General features: G+C 41.3%; 1 protein-coding gene across 2 annotated transcripts in view; it reads right to left on the bottom strand.

Annotated features, from left to right (window-relative positions):
* The window catches only part of flt1 (fms related receptor tyrosine kinase 1), a 171,100-nt gene that overhangs the window by 48,976 nt on the left and 99,092 nt on the right, over positions 1-23,032 (bottom strand). For both annotated transcript variants that reach the window (XM_059964134.1, XM_059964133.1), the window contains exons 16-21: positions 19,617-19,723; positions 14,536-14,665; positions 7,665-7,769; positions 6,322-6,435; positions 4,539-4,627; positions 2,803-2,953 (exon numbers count right to left, since the gene is read on the bottom strand). In XM_059964134.1, coding sequence (XP_059820117.1) covers positions 2,803-2,953; positions 4,539-4,627; positions 6,322-6,435; positions 7,665-7,769; positions 14,536-14,665; positions 19,617-19,723 — 696 coding nt within the window. The remainder of the gene's footprint in view (positions 1-2,802; positions 2,954-4,538; positions 4,628-6,321; positions 6,436-7,664; positions 7,770-14,535; positions 14,666-19,616; positions 19,724-23,032) is intronic.

Below are 23,032 nucleotides of genomic sequence, written 5' to 3'. Positions count from 1 at the left end.
AAAGTGTTCAGTCAAAGGATATTATTTGATGCACTTTCACCATGGATGCTACCTGACCTGCTGGGCATTTCCATTGCCTCCATTTATTGTTTCAGACATCAGATGGGTGCAATATTTTATTTTAGGCCAATAATAATGTTATTTGGACTAATCTAGCAAGAACCATGGGATAAGTATTGCCACAATCAACTCAAACACACTTTTGCTGTATCCTCCTAAATCTACTCAACATAATGATCCCAAATGACAAGCAATTACATCCTTCCTAGCCATTCATTACAGTTCACAATTGGCATTGTTTCTTATGATAGTCTGTTCTCTCCCACATTCCTAGAGGTCATTAATCTTTCCTTTTTCCATAAAATCATTTTCCAGCAATTCTTCCTCAAATCTGCTGCATTACTGCTACGTGGCTGTTCTAAGTAACATATAAATCAGTGTCCTAAACTGTTTTTTTTTCCCATTTGTTATGCAACAACTTGCTTTCAACAAGTGAAATTACAAATCAGGAAATTATTCTGACTAAAAACACATCATTGCACAAAAATTTATTAACGAGGTATAGGATAATATAGACTACTTTATTATGAAACCTCAAAGGTGAAAATTCACTATCTTGCAATGAATGAGTCATTTCAAATGAGTCTTTTCCTACAAGCTTTAATTTACTTTCTCTTTCCGTAGTCAAATTTGATTGGAACGTTCACATTTTTTCTTTATTCTAGACAAGCCACAAAATACTGTGATTTTACCAATTGCTCTTTGTACTTTACCCAAATGATTACTTGTTTGCAAAATATTGAAGATATTTGCAATACAAAATAAAAACAAGAGGTGTTGGAGGCATTTTGGAGATGAGGCAACACCTGCAGAGAAAGTGGAACAACCGACTTGTTGAGAATGAACAGGAGCAGAGTCTGGGAAAAGTAGTGCAAGTAATTTACAGAAGAGAAAGGGAAAAGACTGATGCCTGGAGTAAGTGACAAAATCAGCAATAATGCAAAGCAAAAGGAGCTGACTGTGGAGCAAACATGGTTGAAGGGTTCAAAGGTTCATTTTTTTATCAAAGTATGTATGCCATATGCAACTCTGAGATTTGTCTTCTCCATATAGCCATGAAACAAAAAAAAATCCACAGAAGTCAGTTTAAAGAGAAACTGCAAACCTACTCCACACAAAAAAAGAACAGTAACAAGATTATCAACCCCCCCCCCAAGGACCCTACCTCGCACAAAACACAAGAACATCAATCCATAAACCCCCCTTTTGATTGAAATCAAAAATTGAAGTAGCAGATGTGTCATTACTGTAATACTTCAAAAAAATGTTGGATTACTAACATCCTGATAGGTCTAAGAGAAAATGAGCAATTAAGATTTAATTACATTCATTGTTAAATTTAAAGGATGTCAAATGCCTGGCTGAAAGGTTAAGTTGAGCTTTGTTGGAACTTTGTATGCAGCATATGAAATGAAAATTAAATAATAAATGATTGAATGGTAAAACATTGTCCATGAAAGATCCTTAGCAGTGAGCATCATACTTGGAATAATTAGACCTGAGCTATTCACTGGCTAGCACACATGAGAAAATGAACAGTTAACTGCAATGTTTGGCAAACAAAACTTTGTATTTCATTACATGAAACTTGGTGATACCTAATATTACTTAAACTTGGACACTCATTAGCTTTGTGGAATCACTTGAAACAAAGTATACTTAAAGTATTAATTATTGTTTGTTTTGGTGGACTCCATTGATTTTCTCCAGTTGGAGTGTTGAGCAAGGTTAAGTCCATAAGGATGGGCATGTGTTCAGAGCCTTCTGCATGAGTTTCAGCACTCTTCCTCTCCCTATCACTAACTGCTGTCGGATGAAAGTTCTTGGGATCGACATTGGGATTGACCAGAGAGTATGAAGACTCGAAGTGGGGGACTTTGGGTTCAAGTTACATGTTTTCCTGGATTCTGGTAACTTTTTTTTTGCTGTTTTTGAGTGGTTTGATCAGGGCAATTGATGTGGTCTGGGGCACTTCAGCAAAGAATGCCTTCCCCTACAGCCTGCAGTGGGCTAGTGGCACAATGCTGAACTGTACTAAACTGATTGCAACTGGGCTCCTGGTATGATGTATGACATTTTATGTGTTGTCCGCTTGCTTTTTGCCGTTAGCACAATTTGTTCTTTTTACACGGATTGGGTATTTGATGTTTTCTTCAATGGGTTTCACAATATTTCTTTGTTTCATGGCTGCCCGTGGGAGGATGAATCTCAGAGTTGTTTTCTGTATACATACTTTGATAATAAATCTACTTTGAATTCAAATGAGGAGCGGAAAGCTCTATCGTCCATTCCTGATCTTTTCTCAGCATTGTCTCACTAATAAGCTGTTGGCTCTGTTGGAGGCTACAGTAACATTTCAGACCATTAATTAATCACAGGATTAAAACATGGCAATAATAAATCTGTAACATCTGCTGATATATGCTTTTTAATCCTGCCGTGTTTGCTAACTCTGCTACACCCTTTCACCTCCCACAGATCAGTGGCAAAATAATGAAGTGAGGTTTCCTCCCTGCATTCCTGGACAACTACATACTGATAAGAACATTTTCTTCTACACTTGGTACACATGTATTTTTATTCCTTTCCAAACTTGAAAGGTGTGTCTCCTCTTATTAAGAATATCCCACGGATGTTTATTAGATAGATAATCAGCAAGGACATCAAAGATACACATTCTGATGTAAAAATAACTTTGAAGGCTGTAAATCAGGAAGAAATCAGGAAGGAATCAGTTCTTACCCTCCTCTTCCTCTTCAACCTCACTTAGAGTTTTATCTTCATCAAATCCTGAGCTGGTGGAGCTCTCAGAGCTTGTGACACTAGCCAGCCTTCTCTTTTTCCCCTCCATGGGGATCTTTTCTTGAATTTGATTTGCCTGTAGTGTAGTTTCCTAGACACATAATACAGGACAAGAGCTTTAAAAATCGGTTGATATATTGAAAAATTAATAGCAAAGGTGCATCTCACACCAGTTAAAACCTGCAGCATCATTGGTATCAACACAGTTCTATATTGCACAGCCAGTTCACGAAGTAGTAAATGGATCCCTACTGCATTATGTTTTGTAAAAAGACAGAAATCATTTGCTGATATGAGCATCTTAAATATTCATTTTTCTTCATCCTTTTCTCCCCCACACCACCTGCTCCCTCCCTTATCACCTACTCTGCTCTGATATGGCAAGTCATAACCCAGGCATAGCAAGCAGTTAAATAGGAGAATAACTCCTACAGAAGTGTCATTGATCAACTGGTAAGAGGGTAGGAGGAAACAGATCATTTTTAAGTTTGGAGGCCGTGATAATTAAAGTGGTGCAGCATGTACAGAGCTGGATCACTAGCTGTTCATGGACTGTATAATGTGATTTTCCATGTTGGCTGAAAACACAAACCTGAGTGGGAGTGTGTTAATGGAGGAGGATGTTCAAAGGCTTTAGGGTGTGATGCACCATCAATAACTCTCGGAGACGTGAGTTAAGGTAGGCTTTTATTGGCTGGAAGAAAGCACAAGCAGCAAGCGACCATCACACAACATCCTGGAGACTGAGGAAGGGTCCAATCGCCTTTATACCAGGGTCTGTGGGAGAAGCCACGGTCTGTGGGAGGAGCCACAGGAGCAGTCAGTGGGGGGGTGGGGGGGCGTGTCCATACAGGTATATGTAGTTCACCACAGGGTGCTGATGAACAGGAAGGACATAGCAGAGAGAACATAATGCAAAATATGTGGAGTGATCTACACTGGTAGGAATAAAGAGAAAGGCAAATTTTTTTTGCTGGTAGTGTGAAAGCTATTGGAATCCAGATGCAATACCTGTTCTTGCTCATGAATCACAGCTAAAGTAGGCAATTAGGAGGGAAAACTGGTGTGATTTTTAATTTTTTTGACTTAATTTGATGTGAACAAACACAAACAACATTTGTAACCAACAATGATAGTGTTCTCCAGCAATGACAGGAGTTATTCAAACTATCTTCCTGACAATTACCCCCATCTTCACAAAAGAACACTTTAAACAAAATAGATGGTATAGAAAATTTCTGTCGAGGTCTGAAAGATAATCACATTCTGTGCTATCTTATCTAGAGTACAGATATTTATGAGACAAGAAATACTTTTTTTGTAAGCTCCCATGCCTATTTTGTTCAGTGCAGGCAATATTTATGTCTATTTGATGCTTAAAAACAGCTTCACTGGGTTTTGAGGCCTATTCTTCAAAACAGTAGAATGCAGATCCTTGCATGTAACTTTCAACATAATGAATTCCTACTTCTAATTACATAATGAGGCAGAGTCTGAAAAGAGGACAGATCTTAGTAGGTTAGTTTTGAATATTTAATCATCTCACTCAGTTGAATCTTGCTTTAAGGAGAAAGAAGGGGCATAGTATGTAGAATTTTCCAACTGTGAGTGAAAATACTCCATAGGTTGTAAACTCAGGAAGTTTTTAAAAAAAATAAACGGTTATGTCTGTTCACCTTGTGCAACATGAAGTTATTCCTCTTGGTCTGAAGGTAGTTGGAGAGGTTTCCATATTTGCAGTATTCAACAATTACCATCAAAGGACCTGTATGTAGAAAAGCAATACACAATCTGGATCCAGTACTCTGGGATAAGACATGGAGTAATTAACTAAATGTACATATCCATCAAGAACATTGTTTGTCACTTCTGCACATCAGGAAATCAATAATATGCTCCTAATGATTTTGACTTATGCAGAAATTGTTTTTGGAACATCTCAGATTGCATTGCCAAAGTTGAATTGCATCTTAAGATTTAAGAGATGTTTCTCCATAAGACAGCACTTTTGAAACTTCCAATTCATCTGGTTCTGATGATGTTGTTCCCACCGAATGATATTTCTGAGAATTGGTACCAATGTATAACACTTCCACCCTGTGCTCTGCTCTCAATATCTTCACTGCATGGTTTTTACAATGGGAATGCAAGAATTCTAGGCTCCAGCACTATATCTCAGCATTTGATACACGTACGACAAGTTCCTAAGTCTACAAGTGAGAGCACTGTGTGTTACGATGTATGTGTGGTAAATAAATTAATCTGATGTGAATCTGAACAACTTGCTTGGAGTGGTGTTGCACATTTTTTTTGCAGGAAGGGACAGATTGACAATCCAAAGCACATTTGATTCCTTTATGAGTTAGGCAGTGGAGGTCCAACCTCCTCCGATTTCCTTGAAGTTACATTGGGATATCTACCTGCTGAGCAAGCACCAGGTTAGATTGGGCACACCCTCACTGATTACATATATTTCATTCGAGAGGAACAGCTCCAGGGAAGATTGTTGAGTGACAGATAATTTCAATTGTTTTGAAATTAATTGGGTTGACTTCTATTAATCTAATTGCTTTCAGTACATTGTGGAGTTTTATGAGTTTTATATTGTAAAACATTCAAACATAATTATTTCTGACAGCCTTTAATGGTTTTTGAATATTTATAAATATTGGAGACAAATGAATTTTTTGAAAGTTTTGACAGATGGTAAACTTAGGGTCATAATTTAGTCAGCCAGCAAGGTAATTCTGGCAACAGACACCAAATGCTGGAGGAACTCAGCAGGCCAGGTAACATCTATGGAAAAGAGGATGAAGGGTCTCGGCCCAAAACATCGACTGTTTACTCTTTTGCATAGATGCTGCCTGACAAAATGCCAGCATTTTGTGTGTGTTGCTTTGGATTTCCAGCATTTGCAGATTTTTTCATCTTTAAGGTATTCCTGGCAGTAGGTATTGCTGTTTTTGCAGGATGATCACATGATATACAGTAGCAAGAACAGGGTTACAATCAAATAGCTTTAGATTTGTTATTATATGCCATCCATGCCTTTGAATATTATGGCAGTATCCAAATATTGGGGATGATTGAAGCAGCTACTAACAATAACCCTGATCATTGTTTCCATACATCCTTTCATTTTCTTCATCTAATTATCCTCATACTCTTACTAGAAAGAATTTTTCAAGTCATTGACCTTATAGAAATTGTTCATATGAAAGGTCATCACATTAGATGTTAACTCTTCAGCTTTCCACAGACATTTCCTGGCCTTACGAATATCTAGCATTTTCTATTTTTATTTCTGGTTTTTGGCATCTGAGTTTTCCTTGCTTTTTTTAGATCACGTGGTTATTTTAAATCATAAGTAACCTAATACTTCAAAGAAATACCAATAAACATATTGCTCTGTGCTATTAAATCCCGTTATACTGGCATGGGAGTCGTAAGGTTACAAACCTCCATGGCTGGTGCATGCTCCCAATAAATTCACCACATTTAGGTGGTTTCCAATATGAATCAAGATCTTTAGTTCGGACATTAAAGCCTTGTGTTCACTGGCTGTGGCCCCCTCTAAAAAGAAATTATTATTAAACAACTTAGAATAGTAATCACAAATTATATAATTTTCAATATATTTAATGAAAATATAGACAAGCAAAGGCTTTATTACTGTACACAAGCACATTAAATACAATTACAAAATATTCACAGAAGGATTTAGAATAATTCCATAATGTTCCAGTTGTTTAATGACAGAACTAGCATTTATTATTTTACAGATTCATTTATCTGTTCCATTCCCTTTTACTACAGTATGCATAATTCAACAGGGTTTCAACAGTTTTTTTTACTATGACTACTGTGGAAGATGGACAGGATCCCCATGAGAACCTTGGGGAACCAAACAAAATCTTTCTGGATGTCTTGTAAGTGTACAAAGTCAGTGAACCCCAAATGGATAAGTGGTGGTTAGGGAGAGAAGTGAAGAAAAGGCCCTTGAAAACTGGAAGTTCCTACATTTGAAATGGGCATGGCCCTGCGGTGTCTAATGTGCATAACAACATACTATCATTGACAGTACCATTTTTCATAAATAAAGAGAGATTTTTTTTAAGTATCACAGGTGGCACACACCATCCACCACACTCTTCTGGTGGATACCCTGGAGACAGGCATACTCTATGAGTGCAAATTGGTTGTCATCTGCATCAATAAAGTCTGTACTAATTAAGTGATAAAACAAAATCCTGCAGGATCAATGCTAAAATCATCTTTATTTTTGTCAATTCAACCATGGGAATCTTGGGGCTAAAATACTGGACAACAAAATTTCTGCTTTTTAATTTTAAAATCTACCCAATAGTGGCCTGATGAGACAAAAGGTCAGTACAGTGGCATTGCTGTTAGAGGTGCTGCCTCACAGCTCTAGCAGCCCACATTCTGGCACTGTCTGTTTGGAGCTTACATGCTGCCCCTGTGCTTTCTTCCTGGTACTCCTGCTTTCTGCCGCTCCCCAAAGACACGCATGATGGTAGGTTAATTGATTGTCCTTGGTGCACAAGTGGGCAGTACAATCTCAGTGTGGAAGTTGAAAAGAATGAGAGCAGAAACAACAAAAAGGATTAGTGTAAACGGTTGCTTGATGGTCAGCAGAGACATGGTGTGCTGAGGGCCTGGTTTTGTACAGTATGGTCCTATAATTCTATGACTATGATTGTCAAGGATATGTTGTTAAATCAGCTGGGATTTTAAGCTGTGGCACTCATTATAGCAGTTTTTAAATATTAAAGACAAAATACCTTTCAGCATTTTAATGGCAACTGTTTTACATGTGGCTGATTTATTGATCCCAAAAGCAGAAGCTTCCACTACCTTCCCAAAAGCCCCACGGCCAAGTATTTTACCTACAGATCAAGAAAAGCAGGGTAGTTAATAACAAGATTATTCCCGTTCTCTTTAAAATCAACAATGAAATAATCATTGTTGGATATATATCACAGTAATGCAAATTAGCTTAATTTTTATCGAGTTTCATCCAGTATGTAACAGAGATATGGAAATGTAAGTAATGAAGTATTGTTTTCAACAGATCACAGTATGTACCTTGAACATCACTATAAAAACAAATGGAATTTAAATATCATGGTATACATTGTTAAATATTTGTGGTATTTCATTTTTGACCCTAAGTTCCATTGGCAAAGAGCCAAGTCTAAAAGCTGGTTTTATAAAGACTGGTGAGTTTGGGATTTGATATGTGTAAAAAAAAATTCAATATTTAAATTGATGTATTTGGAAGTTTCAATTTGTTTTGGCCGGAGACTGAGTTCATTTCCAACCTATAAGTAGCAAATGTTTAATAAAAAGAAAACCTTATAGATGACTACTGCAGTTGAGTTAATAATGATCATACAAGGAAATCAATTAGTAAGTCTCATTTTATTGTTTCTGGAACAAATTTCCTTTTCCAGCCTTTTCAGAAAAATCAGATGGATGGCAGAGGTGTAAATTGTCTGAATTCATATGATGTCTATTTTAAAAAACTTTGGGACATCTTCAGAGGCAAAATTTGCTCTACAATCGGTGCTCTTGGTGCCAATAAAACAGACAATAAAACGGGAGCAAACATTGCCTCCACAATCCAGTTTGCTTCTCTGAAGGATTTTCTCTAAATGCTTTTGTGGCACGTAAATTCATAAATTTCAGAGAGCAATTCATCAGATTCAAACAATAAAGAGCTTTGGAATTCTCTGTTCCGATTTTAGTTTAACTTGTGTTTTGAGCTTTGCATCTAAAACAACATCAGGAACCAAGTGAAGGATTTGTTTGAGAAAAATAATTCAAAATACAGTCAACTCCACATAAACAGATATCTGATCACTTTTAGATCATTGGCTGACTGGTAGGAGGCAACGAATGGGAATAAAAGGATCCTTTTCTGGTTGGCTGCCATTGACTAGTAATGTTCTGCAGGTGTCGGTGTTGGGACCACGTCTTTCAAATGTTGAAAAGCCTAGAGAGAGTAGATGTAGAAAGGATGTTTCCCATGGTGGGAGAGTCTAGGACAAGAGGGCACAGCCTCAGGATAGGAGGGGCACCCTTTCTAAACAGAGTTATAGAGAAATTCCTTTAGCCAAAGGGTGGTGAATTTGTGGAATTTGTTGCCACAGGCAGCTGTGGAGGCCAGGTCGTTGGGTGTATTTAAGATGGAGATTGATAGGTTCTTGATTGGACATGGCATCAAAGGTTATGGAGAGAAGGCCGGGATCTAGGGTTGAGGAGGAGAGAAAAAAAGGATCAGCCATGGTCGAATGGCGAAGCAGACTCAATAGGCCAGATGGTCTAATTCTGCTCCTATGTCTTATGGCCTTATGGTTTTATGTTTTGCCAACAGATCAGTTCAGTCCCAGCCTCAATCAATATTTTTACTGAGTTAAGACACCATCCAAAGCAGATGCCATGGTCAACAAAGGCTGAAATCAGTTAGAACGTAGAACAGTACAGCTGTGGTGAACTACATATACCTGTCTGGACACGCCCCCTGCTGACTGCTCCTGTGGCTCCTCCCACACACTCCTGGATAAAGGTGATTGGAAGCACTGCTCCTCCCTCAGTCTCCGAGATGCCGTGCTCCGTTTTGCTGCTAATAAAAGCCTATCGTTCACCTCCCGTTTCGGAGAGTTATTGATGGTACATCAATTTTATTAGCAGCAATTTTAAAACATGGAGAGCATTTTATAACCTGGCAGATTGGATCTCGACCCTCAATCCCAAGAAGCTGGGCGACGCTTTCGAACTCTGGCTAGCATGCTTCGAATCGTACCTGGGGGAGATTCATGTGACTGACCCTGTCACGATGTGCAGGGTTCTCCTCTCCAGAGTCAGTGCAAGGGTCTACTCCACGATCAGAGACCAAATGGACTACCGGGGTGCGATGGATGCCCTCAAAAGACAGTACCGGCGGCCAGTGAACACCGTCTAAGCAAGACATCGCTTAGCGACACGGCAGCAGCAGGCCGGAGAGTCAAGCGCTGAGTTTGTCCGGGCCCTACAGACACTCGTGTGGGCCTGCAACTGCAGGGGACTGACGGCAGAACAGCATGCGGAGCTGCTAGTAAGAAACGCCTTTGTTACGGGGATCAGGTCAGTGTACGTGCGCCAGCGGCTGCTGGAACACGCCAATCTTACATTCGGCGATCGAGCTGGCTGACACGCTGGAGGCTGCTCTGCACAATGCTGTCGCTGTCCAGGCGCGCGATCTCCCGCTGGCCCCATGAACGCCGCAGACCCCGCAACCCGCCAGCGAATCGACCTCGGCTGCTGCCAGTCGCGAGTCTGTGAAGTCCCCGCAACCCGCCAGCAAGTCGACTATGGCTGCTGTCAGTCACAAGTCCACGCAATGTTACTTCTGCGGACTCGAAAAGCACCCCTGAAAACGCTGCCTGGCCCGAGAAGCGACCTGCTCCAGCTGCGGAAAGAAGGGCCACTTCGCCAAGACCTATAAGTCCAATCCACCAGTGGGGTTGAGCAGCGCCGCGTGTGAGGCATGGGGGTCGCCATCTTGCCTGCCCGCCGCGTGCGAGGCATGGGGGTGGCCATCTTTTTCGGCACAAACTCGCCCCGCCTCTGACCCACGGGTGCTTACCAGGCACCAAGACAGCGATGCAACTCTGGCCTCCGTGACCCTCAATCAAAGCACTCCCCACCAGCTCACAAGGTCAATGATGGACATCCTGGTGGAGGGGCACAGGACTAGCTGCCTGTTTGACACAGGCAGCACTGAGAGTTTTATTCACCCGGACACAGTGCAACGCTGCGGATTTGTGACACAGCCGGTAAACCAGAGGGACACCATGGCTACTGGATCACATTCCACAGATATCCGGGTGGGTTGTGTAGTGACACTGGTGGTGCAGGGCACAGAATATCGGGACTTTGCATTACTGGTCATACCTCAACTGTGTGCCCCTGTGCTATTAGGGCTTGACTTCCAGAGCCACCTGAAAAGTGTGACAATGGAGTATGACGGGCGTCACCCACCAATCACTGTCAGAAATCCTCAGTTCTGTGGGACTTCGTCATATACCCCGCTACTGACCACACACACACACCGACCCGCACATCCCACCCAACACCATGCCAACAGCCACGCTACTGACACCACTTGCAGCCTCTCCACCCTCAAGATCCCTCCCACACTGCTGTTCGCCAACCTGACCCCCAACTGTAAACCGGTGGCGACTAAAAGCAGGAGGTACAGCGCGGGGGTCAGGGCCTTCATTATGTGGGAGGTGCAGCAGCTACTCAGGGAGGGGATCATTGAGCCAAGCACAAGTCCTTGGAGGGCCCAGGTGGTTGTTGTTCGGACCGGGTAGAAAAATAGGATGGTCGTGAACTATAGCCAGACCATCAATAGGTTTATGCAGCTTGACACGTACCCCACAACCCTGCATCGCGGATATGGTCAATCAGATAGCTCAGTACAAGGTGTACTCAACCATAGACCTGAAATCCGCTTACCATCAGCTCCCCATCCACCTGGAGGACCGCCCCTACACTGCCTTCGAGGCGGGCAGCAGGCTCTATCACTTCCTGCACTTCCCCTTCGGTGTCACAAATGGTGTCTCTGTCTTCCAGAGGGAAATCAACCGGATGGTGGATCAGTGCCAACTGAAGGCCACGCTCCCATATCTGAATAACATCACCATCTGCAGTGATGACTGGCAGAATCACAACACCAACCTCCAATGATTTTTCCAAGCGGCCAAAACTTTACCTATAACAGGGACAAGTGTGTGTTCAGAACCACCCGACTTGCTATCCTTGGGTATGTCGTGGAGAACGGGGTCATTGGCCCTGATCCCGACCGTATGAGCCCCCTGTTGGAACTCCCTCTTCCCATCACTCTCAGAGCCCTCAAACGGTGCCTGGGCTTCTTTTCCTATTACGCCCAATGGGTCCCTCACTACGCAGACAAGGCCCACCCCCTCATCAAGTCCACCGCATTTCCCCTCTCTGCTGAGGCCCGCGCGGCCTTCAGCCGCATTAAAGGGGACATTGCCAAAGCAATGAAGCATACGGTGGAGGAGACCATTCCCTTCCAAGTAGACAGTGACGCCTCTGACTTTGCGCTGGCTGCTACCCTCAATCAGGCAGGAAGGCCGGTAGCATTCTTCTCTTGTACCCTTCAAGGCCCTGAAATTCGGCACTCCGCGGTGGAGAAAGAAGCCCAGGCCATAGTGGAAGCTATTAGGCACTGGAGGCACTACCTCGCCGGCAAAAGGTTCTTGCTGACCGACCAGCGCTCGGTTGCGTTCATGTTTAGCAACCAACAGCGCGGCAAAATCAAAAATGATAAAATTTTGTGGTGGAGAATAGAACTCTCCACCTACAACTATGACATCCTGTACTGGCCTGGGAGCGTGTGCCAGCGCACAGCTCGACCAGCTATATCCCCTCCATGCAGATCTTTGCCACCCCGGGGTCACCCGACTTTACCATTTCGTGAAAGCCCGGAACCTGCCTTACTCCCTTGAGGAAATCAGGACGATGACCAGGGACTGTCAAGTCTGCGCTGAGTGCAAACCGCACTTCTACCGTCCTGACAAGGCACAACTTATCAAGACCACCCGCCCCTTTGAGCGACTGAGTGTCAACTTTAAGGGCCCCCTTCCCTCCACTGGCCGCAATGTGTACTTTCTCAACATAATCGACGAGTACTCGCGGTTCCCCTTTGCCATCCCCTGCCCCAATACCACTGCCACATCCACCACAAAAGCCCTGCGCCAGCTCTTCACTCTGTTCAGATATCCCTGCTATATCCACAGTGATAGAGGGTCCTAAACTACCTGCTGGCTAGGGGTATTGCTACTAGTAGGACCACAAGCTATAATCCCCAGGGGAATGGACAGGTGGAGAGGGAGAAAGCCACTGTGTGGAAGGTCACACTCTTAGCCCTCAGGTCAAAGGGATTGCCGGTCTCTTGCTGGCAAGAGGTCCTCCCCGAGGCGCTCCACTCCATCCACTTCCTGTTATGCACGTTCACCAATGCCACCCCTCATGAGCGACTTTTCTCTTTTTCCAGGAAGTCTGCCACTGGGACCACCCTAACGGCTTGGCTGACGTCTCCAGGGCCGGTGCTACGTGGTCTTACCTGATGGGTGGGAGGACACAGTCTCCATCCGCGACCTGGCGCCCGCAGGAGCACCAGACCCCTACCCCGAACACTCCACGGTGACTATGAACCCCGTACCCACCGATGTACATACCCACGAGACACCGCACACACTGAGCCATACACAGACTCCTCATGACACTCCTATACCGGGCGCCATGCAAACGCATGAGTGATTACTGACGCCTAACGGGCTGGCACCTCAAGTCAGGCCAGAGCCAGCACAACCACCGTCACCGGTGCTACGCAGATCGCAGCGACAGACTTGACCGCCTGATTGACTTAACCTGCAAATATACTTGTAAGAAACTTTGCCCTGTGGGGAATCTCTATTAAAACAAAGTGGGAGTGAACGTGGTAAACTATGTTTACCTGTCTGGACACGCCCCCCTGCTGACTGTTCCTGTGGCTCCTCCCACAGACCCCTGTATAAAGGCGATTGGAGGCACTGCTCCTCCCTCAGTCTTCCAGATGCTGTGCTCCATTTTGCTGCTAATAAAAGCCTATCATTCACCTCCCGTCTCCGAGAGTTATTGATAGTGCATCAACAGCACAGAAACAGGTCTTTCAGCCCACAAGGTTGTGCCAAGCCCATTAAATGGCTAACTAAACAAACCTTTTCTGCCTACACAGTATCCACATTCTTCCATTTCCCTCACGTTCATATGCCTATTCAATGTCTCTTAAAAATCCCTGGTGTATTTGCCTCTACCACAACACCAGGCAAGTCATTCCATGCACCCATCACTCTCTGTGTAAAGATCCTGTCCCTCATATCACCTTTGAAATGACCCCCTCTCATCTTAAAAACACGTCCTCTGGTATTAGATAGACATTTCAACCTTGGGAAAAGATACTATCTGTCCATTCTATCTATGCCTCTCATAATATTATGAACCTCCTCCAGGTCTCCCCTCACCCTCCACTGCTCCAGAAAATACTGGATTTCTCCCTCCCGTTCTTTATTCAAGAAACATTTTGACTATGGCAACACTCAATCCATGGGTCTATGCACCATAAGATCTAACTGTCCAAGAAAGATGCGGGGCCAATTTCTTTCTGGATGCAGACAGACATTAAAATCTGCCCAGTCCTCTCCAATTCAGCACCTAGATTAACACTTATCACGAATGAGTGCGCATGTCCCAGGTGCTGCTATTGAACGAGTTAACCATCCTCAGCATCCAAATCATCCATTACCAAACTGAATTTTGCAGCTGCATAATTTGCATCACACTAAGGCCTATTCTGCCCAGTGGAGTAAACTGAAAAGTGAAATTGGAAAGAAAACTTGATATTTGGACTTCTGGTACAGATAATGCAAGAATGTGGTTTTCATGGTTTATTCTGTACCTATGTAGATTACTTAGCAAAGAAGGATTTTGTTATTATTACTTAAGATTTATTAAGAAAAAATGTTGTCAATTGAGAATTACAAAGGTCCAGTTTGTGTTACCACATACTCCAAAGCAAGCATTGCAATTTTGTGCTCATACCTAGCTTCAGTCTGTCTCGAGGAAATTCCCATTTATTGTCATCGTAGGGGAGATATTGCTCATCAAGTGTCACTTCATCAGGATCCATTATGATTGACAGGTAGTCAGTTTTTATTTCTGCAAATCTAGGCTGGAAAACCAAAGCATGAGAAAACATTTATAAGGCCATCCACATTTGTCTGTGAGTCTCGTATAGTCTTTGTGCCAGCACACATTATCTTAATGGTTAGCAGTTGGAAAGAAAAACATTGTATCATTAAGCATTTCAGCTGAAGTAATCTTCAAGGTTCAATAGCCTGCAACAAAACTGCCAGTGTGATCCAGTCAAAATTAAATGGCATCTTTCATGGGACTAATTAGTGTTAATTTATGTACCATGTCAGACTGTCCTGATTAAACAGCAGGCATGGATAAAACAATCATTCAGTGTTAAACTTTATTTAACAAGAACAATTATTTGTTTAGAAAGTGAATGGATATTCAGCAACAAATTAATCATAAATCTGTAAAGAATTTTAGTTAAGCAATTCTTAATGCAAAGCAGTGTTCACAACTATTTTACATAACTTTTTAAAAATAATTTGAATAAAAAGCACTTTATGGAAACTGTTAACCATGGAATATTCCAAAGCACTTCCCTCTTTAAAAATATATGAACCTTTCTTCTGATTTCCATTCATATTGCTAAATATCTTTAACAAGAACAGGTGAATTTTCATGGGAGTTTCCTAGTCTGTGTTTAATCTTGTCTCCCATACATCACATTATTAGTATTTCCCTTTCAGATGGCATCCATTTCCATTTCCTCCGAAGGAAACTCAAAGCTCATCCTAAACACGAGGGATTCTACAGATAGTGGAAATCTTGAGCAAGACAGACAGACAGCATTGTTCCTCCAGCATTTTGTGGGGGTTGCTCAAAACCCATCTTGCCTTTCACATGACCATTGTTCCCAGTGCCTTAGAATAAGTTGTAATTTTGCACAAATGTATATACCTCCTGGGACCTTTAATATAACTTTTATCCTATCGGTAATACTGAATTTCGCTCTCTTATTATCACAAGTGACATCACATATGATTGTGAAGTTGGTCCTCTACATTCTGAATTTTTAAACTCCTTTATTATCTTCAAACAATTATTTTTATACAAGTACCTTTCACATATAGTTTTTAACAATGTAATTGTACTTGCCTCTACCACTTACTCTGGCAGCTCATTCCGTATACCCACCACCCACTGTGTGTAAAATCTGCCCTCAGATCTCCTTTAAATCATTCCACTTTTACCTTAAGCCTGTACCCTCTTGTTTTAGACTGGCCTTATCCAAGGAAAATTACTATGACAGGTGACCCTATCTATGCTCCTCAACTTCTATAAGGTTATCCCCTCAACTTCCTTCACTCTAGGGAAAACAGTTTCAATCTATCCAGTTTCTCATTGTAACTTAAGCTCTCGCGTTCAGTGGTGTCATCATGAATCTTTTCTGCCACCCTTATAGGTTAATCACATCTTTCTTATTGTGAGGTAACCAAAACTACACACAATACTCCAATTGTAATCTAAATAATGTTTTATACAAATGCAATACAGCATGTCAACTCTTGATACTCAATACCATGGTTGATGAAGGCAAGTATGTCACATGCCTTTTTTTTTACCACCCTTTCAGTAAACCATATTTATACCCCTAGGTCTCTCTGTTCTACTGTTCACTGTGAATATATTTCTGGTTGAAGTAATAGCAATTTCAAGTACACCATTATTATTCACCTATTCCCCAAACTGACCTAATGTGATCACCTATTTCATCTACACTATACCAAAATCAGTTAATTTCCTAGGTAGAGCAAGAGCTCATTTATCCTTCAGAAGTGTTCCATCGTTAATGAGGCCTTTCTCGACCACTTTTAAGAGGGCCACTCTCCTATAATTTCATTATTTGTCTCTGTTGCCCTTCTGAAACTAAGGAACAAATTGGCTATTCTCCAGTCTTGATGGGCCTCACCTGTGTGCCTAAAGATCATACAGAGATCTCTGTCAAGACTTCCGCAATCTCCTTCCTTGCCTCCCTGAATATCCTGGGATAGATTCCATCAGGTAATGGGGACTTCTGTACCTTATTATTTTTTCAAGACACCTAATGCCTCTTTCTTCTTAATATCAACAATGGCTTCTTGATCTCACCATCATCTATGTCCTAATACTTGATGAATACAATACCAAACTACTCACTTATGACCTCAACCACATCCTCTGGTTCCACACATAAATTCTATCCTTGGTCCTTGAGTGGACCTACTTTTTCCCAGATTTGCTCCTAATATACATAGGTATAACAAGCCTTGGGCCTCTCCTTTATACTGTTTGCCAAGGGCATTTTGTAGCACCTTTTAGCCCACATAATTCCCTGTTTAAGTTCTTTCCTGCTTCCTTTATATTCCTCAATGATGTTCTGATTTCAACTTCCTACAACTTGCTTATGCTTCCTTGTTCTTTTTAACAAAACTTACAACTATCTCATTATCCAGTTCCTGGACCTTGCCATCCTTACCTATCATCCTCACAGGAATATGCTGTTCCTGAACGTTGACCAAATGGCCCTTAATAAATTCCCACTGGATGTAGATTTATCTCCAAACAGCCACTATAATCTATTTTCTCCACTTCCTGCCTTCCCCCAGTTTAGTGCTTTCACCTGAAGACCAGTCTTATCCAAACCTACCTTTGAACTTACAGAAATATAATCGCTCTTCCCAGAATGGTCTCCCACTGAAACTTTCATCACCTGAGCAGGATTATTCTCCAATACAAGGTCTATTACAGCTTACTTCCAGCTGTGTTGACTTCAGCTTCAGAAAGGAAATATAGACAAAGGTATGCACTTATCTGATGCCATGGAGTATGATCTCTGGAGATGTTTACTTTTCTATTGTCATCATGCTGCCAGTCACAAAGGGAAGGTGCTACTCCCATAGAGGAAAAAGGTCATAAACCACTTTTTTGAGCTATTGGAAACTAAACATAGTCCATCCATATATTTTTTATGGCTATCTGCTAGCTTATGCACTCTAACATCAAATGATGGGCCAAATTCTGTGCTATAAACTTCTATGATTCCATGAGGATTTTGTCCAAGTGTTGCAGAAGTTCCATGAGGCTATATGACATAAGAGCAGAATTAGGTTATGTGGCCCATTGAGTCTTCTCTTCTATTACATCATGGCTGAATTTTTATTCCTCTCAACCCCATTCTCCTGCCTTTTCTCCGTAACCTTTGACACCCATCCTAATCATTAAGCTGTTAACTGCAGCTTTAAATATACACAAAACTTCACCTCCACAGCCTCTGTAGCAATAACTTCCACAGATTCATCACCTTCTGGCTAAAGAACTTCCTCATCTCTGTTCTAAAGGGACATCCTTCTATTCTGATGCTGTGCCATTAGGTGCTAAACTCACATACTAGAGGAAAGATCCTCTTCACATCCACTCAGTCTACGCCTTTCAACATTCAGTAGGCTTCAATGAGACCACCTTTCCTCATTCTACTAAACACCAGAGCCATTGAACTATCCTCTTCATAAAAAATAAAATTAAAAATCTGGTCTCATTATCATGTCACTGCAATATTTAACATGATTAATTTCAAAGCACTGAAGCCACTACCACAGACACACATGCAAGACATCAAGCAGCCATTTGGCTTACCTATTAATTTGCTGATGGATACATTTGTTAAGACCACAAGACATAGGAGCAGAATTAGGCCATTCAGCCCATCAAGTCTGCTCCACCATTTCATCATGGCTGATCCTGGATCCCACTCAACTCCATACACCTGCCTTCTCACCATATCCTTTGATGCCCTAACCAATCAAGAAACTATCAACTTCCGCCTTAAATATAGCAGTTGACTTGGCCTCCACCACAGTCTGTGGCAGAACATTCCACAGATTCACTACTCTCTAGCTTAAAAAAATCCCCCTCTGTTCTAAAAGATCACCCCTTTAACTTCCAGGCTGTGCCCTCTAGCTCTGGATACCCCGCCACACGAAACATCCTCTCCACATCTACACTATCTAGTCCTTTCAACGTTCAGTAGGTTTCAATGAGATCTCCTCACAGTCATCTAAATTCTAGAGAGTACATGCCCAAAGCTGCCAAATGCTCCTCATATGTTCACCCCTTCATTCCCGGATTCATCCTCCTGAACCTCCTCTGGATTCTCTCCAATGACAACACATCCTTTCTGAGATATGGGCCCAAAATTGTTGACAATACTCCAAGTGCAGCCTAGGTAGTATCTTATAAAGTCTCAGCATTATTTCCTTGTTTTTATATTCTATTCCTCTTGAAATAAATGCTAGCATTGTATTTGCCTTCTTTATCACAGACTCAACCTGTAAATTAACCTTCTGGGATTGCATGAGGATCCTAAGTCCCTCTGCACCTCTGATGTTTGAAACTTCTCCCCATTTATATAATAGTCTACACTATTGTTCCCTTTACCAAAATGCATTATCATATATTTCCCAACACTGTATTCCAGCTGTCAGTCTTTTGCCCATTCTTCCAATTTGTATAAACCCTGCTGCAATTCCATTGCTTCCTCAGCAGTACCTACCCCTTTCGCCTATCTTTGTATCATCTGCAAACTTTGCCACAAAACCATCAACTCCATTATCCAAATCAATGACAAACAATGTGAAAAGTAGCAGTCCCGATACTGACTCCTGAGGAACACCATTAGTCACTTGCAACCAACCAGAAAAGGCCCTCTTTATTTGCACTCACTGCCTCCTGCCTATCAGCCATTCCTCTATCTATCCCAGTATCTTTCCTGTAATGCCAATGGAATTTATCTTGATCACCTGATAACATTCAGGAAATTTGCTAATGTGCATTCAAAAGCCCTGCATGTGCTGTGACAACACTTGGATGCAGCTCAAAGATGTAAACTGTACCAATATAATCCAGATGTATTTAAAAACAACAAAAATCACTTGGGTTTTGAAACACAAGGTCAAGCATCATAAATGGTCATATAAATCTTGGCCAAGGAAACAACTGGGTCCTACCTTTTTGAGTTTACGAATGAAGAGAGTCAGGAGGAGCCAAAAAAGTGCAGCTGCCACACAGGTACACGTTAAGGTTATCAACTCCATGTTTGAATTCTCTGTTGTCCCTGGAATTATGCAATAAAGATTGGAGAAAACAGAAACCACTTTCTTCTGAAGCCTTAGAAAGCATAAATGTGATATTCATATTGGTTTACCTTTGTCACATGTACCAAAATACAATGAAAAGCTTGTCTTGCATACAGATCAAATCATTACACAGTGCATTGAGCTAGAATAAAGTAAAACAATAACAATGCAGAATAAAATGTAAAAGTTACCAAAAATGTGCCTTGCAGGTAAATAACAAAGTGCAAAATCACATAAAGTATATTGTCCAATTTCAAGTTCGTTCAGTTTATTGTCATTCAACCATACATATTTATGATGCCAAACAGAAGAATGTTCCTCCAGACCAGTGATTCCTAATGGAAGCTATACTACCCCCAAGGGGGCAGTTGCGTATCCTAAGGAAGCATTAAGGGAAATAAAAGTCATCATGGGGAGTTCAAGATTCCTGGGGGGGCATGTAGTAAACAGCACCCTAAATTGAGGCATGAGACCTGATCAACCATGTCAACTCACTGCCATGGGCTGCATCTGATTGGTGTACCCTGTTTGTGTTAATTTTTAAATTTTAACAGCCCTATTAATGATGGATAAATACATACATTGTGATCTCTATGTGTCTGAAGGTGGTGAAGCCTTGAATTCTAATCATGCTAAGAAACAGAAACTACAGGAAGTGCGTCACTATGAAGTTACATACCTGGAGTATGGTTTTATTCTGTTCCCATCAGTTCAGCGACGCACCATGTGCCTTATTTGTAATACTGTACTGTCTAATGAAGCCATGAAACCATCAAGATTGCAGGAACACTTCCGTAAAAGACACCCTGAAAAGGCTACTTATGGTATTACTCAGTTCCAGAAGATGAAAGAAGCATTTGAAAAGTGTTGTACACTCGAGATTTGCCAAGAAAGCTAAAAATAACCTTGATGGTGGTCTCATTGCTTCTTATAGCATTTCCAAAATGATAGCAAAGTGTGGAAAATCTCATACAATTGATGAAAGATCAGTAATGCCTGCTGTATCAGAAATGCTCAGCACAGTTCGTAGAATGGATAACAGTATTTTTAAATCAATTCCTCTAAATAATAACTTAATAGCTCATCGTATTGACAAAATGAGTGAAGACGTTGAATATCAACTATGTACAGAGCTACAAAAAACAGAATTTGGGATACAACGATAAGTCAATTGTGCGAGACAATGAGGCATTGCTAATGGTATATGTATGGTTTATCAAAAATGGAAAAAGTTTATGAAGAGATTCTCTTTTGTAAAATGTTATAAACAATATCAACGGAGAATCAATCTTCAACAAGCTCAAAATGTATATAGAGTATTCAATTGGGAACATGATATCTTGTGCAACTGATGGAGCACCATATATGACAGGTCGCCATGCTGGTTTAGGGGCATTTATGAAAACAGAAATTCTAAGTTTGTTTACAATCCATTGTGTAATTCATTGTCAATATCTCGCAGCCAAAAACCTCAGCCAGCAATTTTTTTTCAAGCATGACTCTTGTAATATCTTCTATCAACAAAATTAAAGCTCATCCATTAAATAGCAGAATATTTTGCCAGTTATGACAAGATAATGATGAGTTTGAATGCTTTCTTCTTCACACTGGAGGTCATTGGCTGTCAAAAGGCTGCTGCTTAAACATTCCTTTGATCTTTTTGACACTGTGGTTGAATTATTGCTCAAAATTGACAAGAGCTTGGGAAATGAGTGAACTTCTACGTGGAGATGTGGGATACCTAGCCAATTTGTATGACAAAATGAGCATTCTAAATATGAAACTGCAGGGTGAGCATTTCAATTCAATCCAGTCAAAAAGTGCAGTGTCCATTTTTATTAGAAAACTGGAAATATATAAGTAAAACATTGGGAGATGAATGTTCTCACGGTTACCCTGCATGGAAAGTATGGCACTCTCTTTCACAGACAGTGATTTGCAAGAGTTCTGTTTACACTTATAGTCTTTGAAGAAGGATTTTCAGAATCGATTCAAGGATCTGACCAATCTGGAAATTCCAAACTGGGTAAGACAGCTTGCAAGAAGAAATTATTGAAATTTATAATGATGAAGAAGCAAAAATGCTTTTCAAAAATGTCGGCTTTTGTGGTAAGTGGCTACACTGTCATACAAAGTTTCCTGGTCTTTGGAGAAGAGTTGAACTGCTCTTCATTGCATTTCCATCCCTCTACCTTGCTGAAAGAGGCTTCAGTGCAGTGAACCACATACTCACAAATAAACAGAAACCGCCTGGACATTGTTACACGTTGGGACTTTAAGGCTTTTGCTGTTACAACTTGAACCAGATATTTCAACCCCTGCTAAAAACCATCAAGCTCAAGGATCACATTGATATCGAAGCTGCTGTACAGCGCACAGGTACTGTGTCAGCTAGATTTAAAGACAAATAAAAATTTAAAGTAGAATCATTTTTCTCATGCTAGCATATGGTGGACATGTTTTTACACTACTGGGGGCGCTGGAAAGTATATTGTGCCCAGGAGGGGCATCGGCAAGTATGAAGATGCTTTAGAGGGCATTTGAAAGTATAAAAGTGCTTTAGAGGGGTGTTGAGCTAAACAAGATAGCAAAACAATGGTGTAGGGCTTGTTCCACTTGCAAGGATAAATTCCAGAAGGGAGATCAGTGGGGAGGGATGAATGGACAAGGGAGTCCCTGAGGAAAGCAGAAAGTGGAAGAGATGGAAAGATATGCGTGGTAGTGGGATCCTGTGGAATCCTGTTAGAGATGGCAGAAGTTACAGAGAATTATATGCTGGAGGCTGGTGAGAACAAGAGAAACCCTATCCTGGTAGGGTGGCGGGAGAATGGTGTGAAATGGAAGAGATGCAGGAGAGGGTATTGGTGATGGTGGAGGGAGAGAAGCCCCTAGCTTTGAAGAAGGAGCACATCCTGAGAGCAGATACGAGACAGAGGAATTAAGAGAAGGGGATGGCATTTTTACAAGTAACAAAGTGGGAAGAGGTATAGTCCATGTAGCTGTGAGAATTAGTGGGTTTATAAAAGATATCTGTAAATAAGCTACTAGAGCGATAGAGACAGAGAGAGATCAAGAAAGGGGAGGGAGGTGTTGGAAAAATACCAGGTTTAGATTTATTTTCCCGAATTAGCCTTTGTATGAGCAATGATGTTAAATGCAGAGTGAACTTTGCCACTTCCATGTGGTGAAAACCCTTGAGCAGAAATTTGTAACAATCAAACTCAAAATAACTAGCGACTTTCTATATCAATGTCCAGTTAAAAGCACTGAGTCGCATTGAAATTAAG

The sequence above is a fragment of the Hypanus sabinus genome, chromosome 3, assembly GCF_030144855.1.
Source record: "Hypanus sabinus isolate sHypSab1 chromosome 3, sHypSab1.hap1, whole genome shotgun sequence".
In the NCBI taxonomy this organism is placed as follows: domain Eukaryota; kingdom Metazoa; phylum Chordata; class Chondrichthyes; order Myliobatiformes; family Dasyatidae; genus Hypanus; species Hypanus sabinus.
The sequence above is the reverse complement of the archived record's forward strand: the minus strand, read 5'-3'. Positions and strand labels throughout refer to the sequence as shown.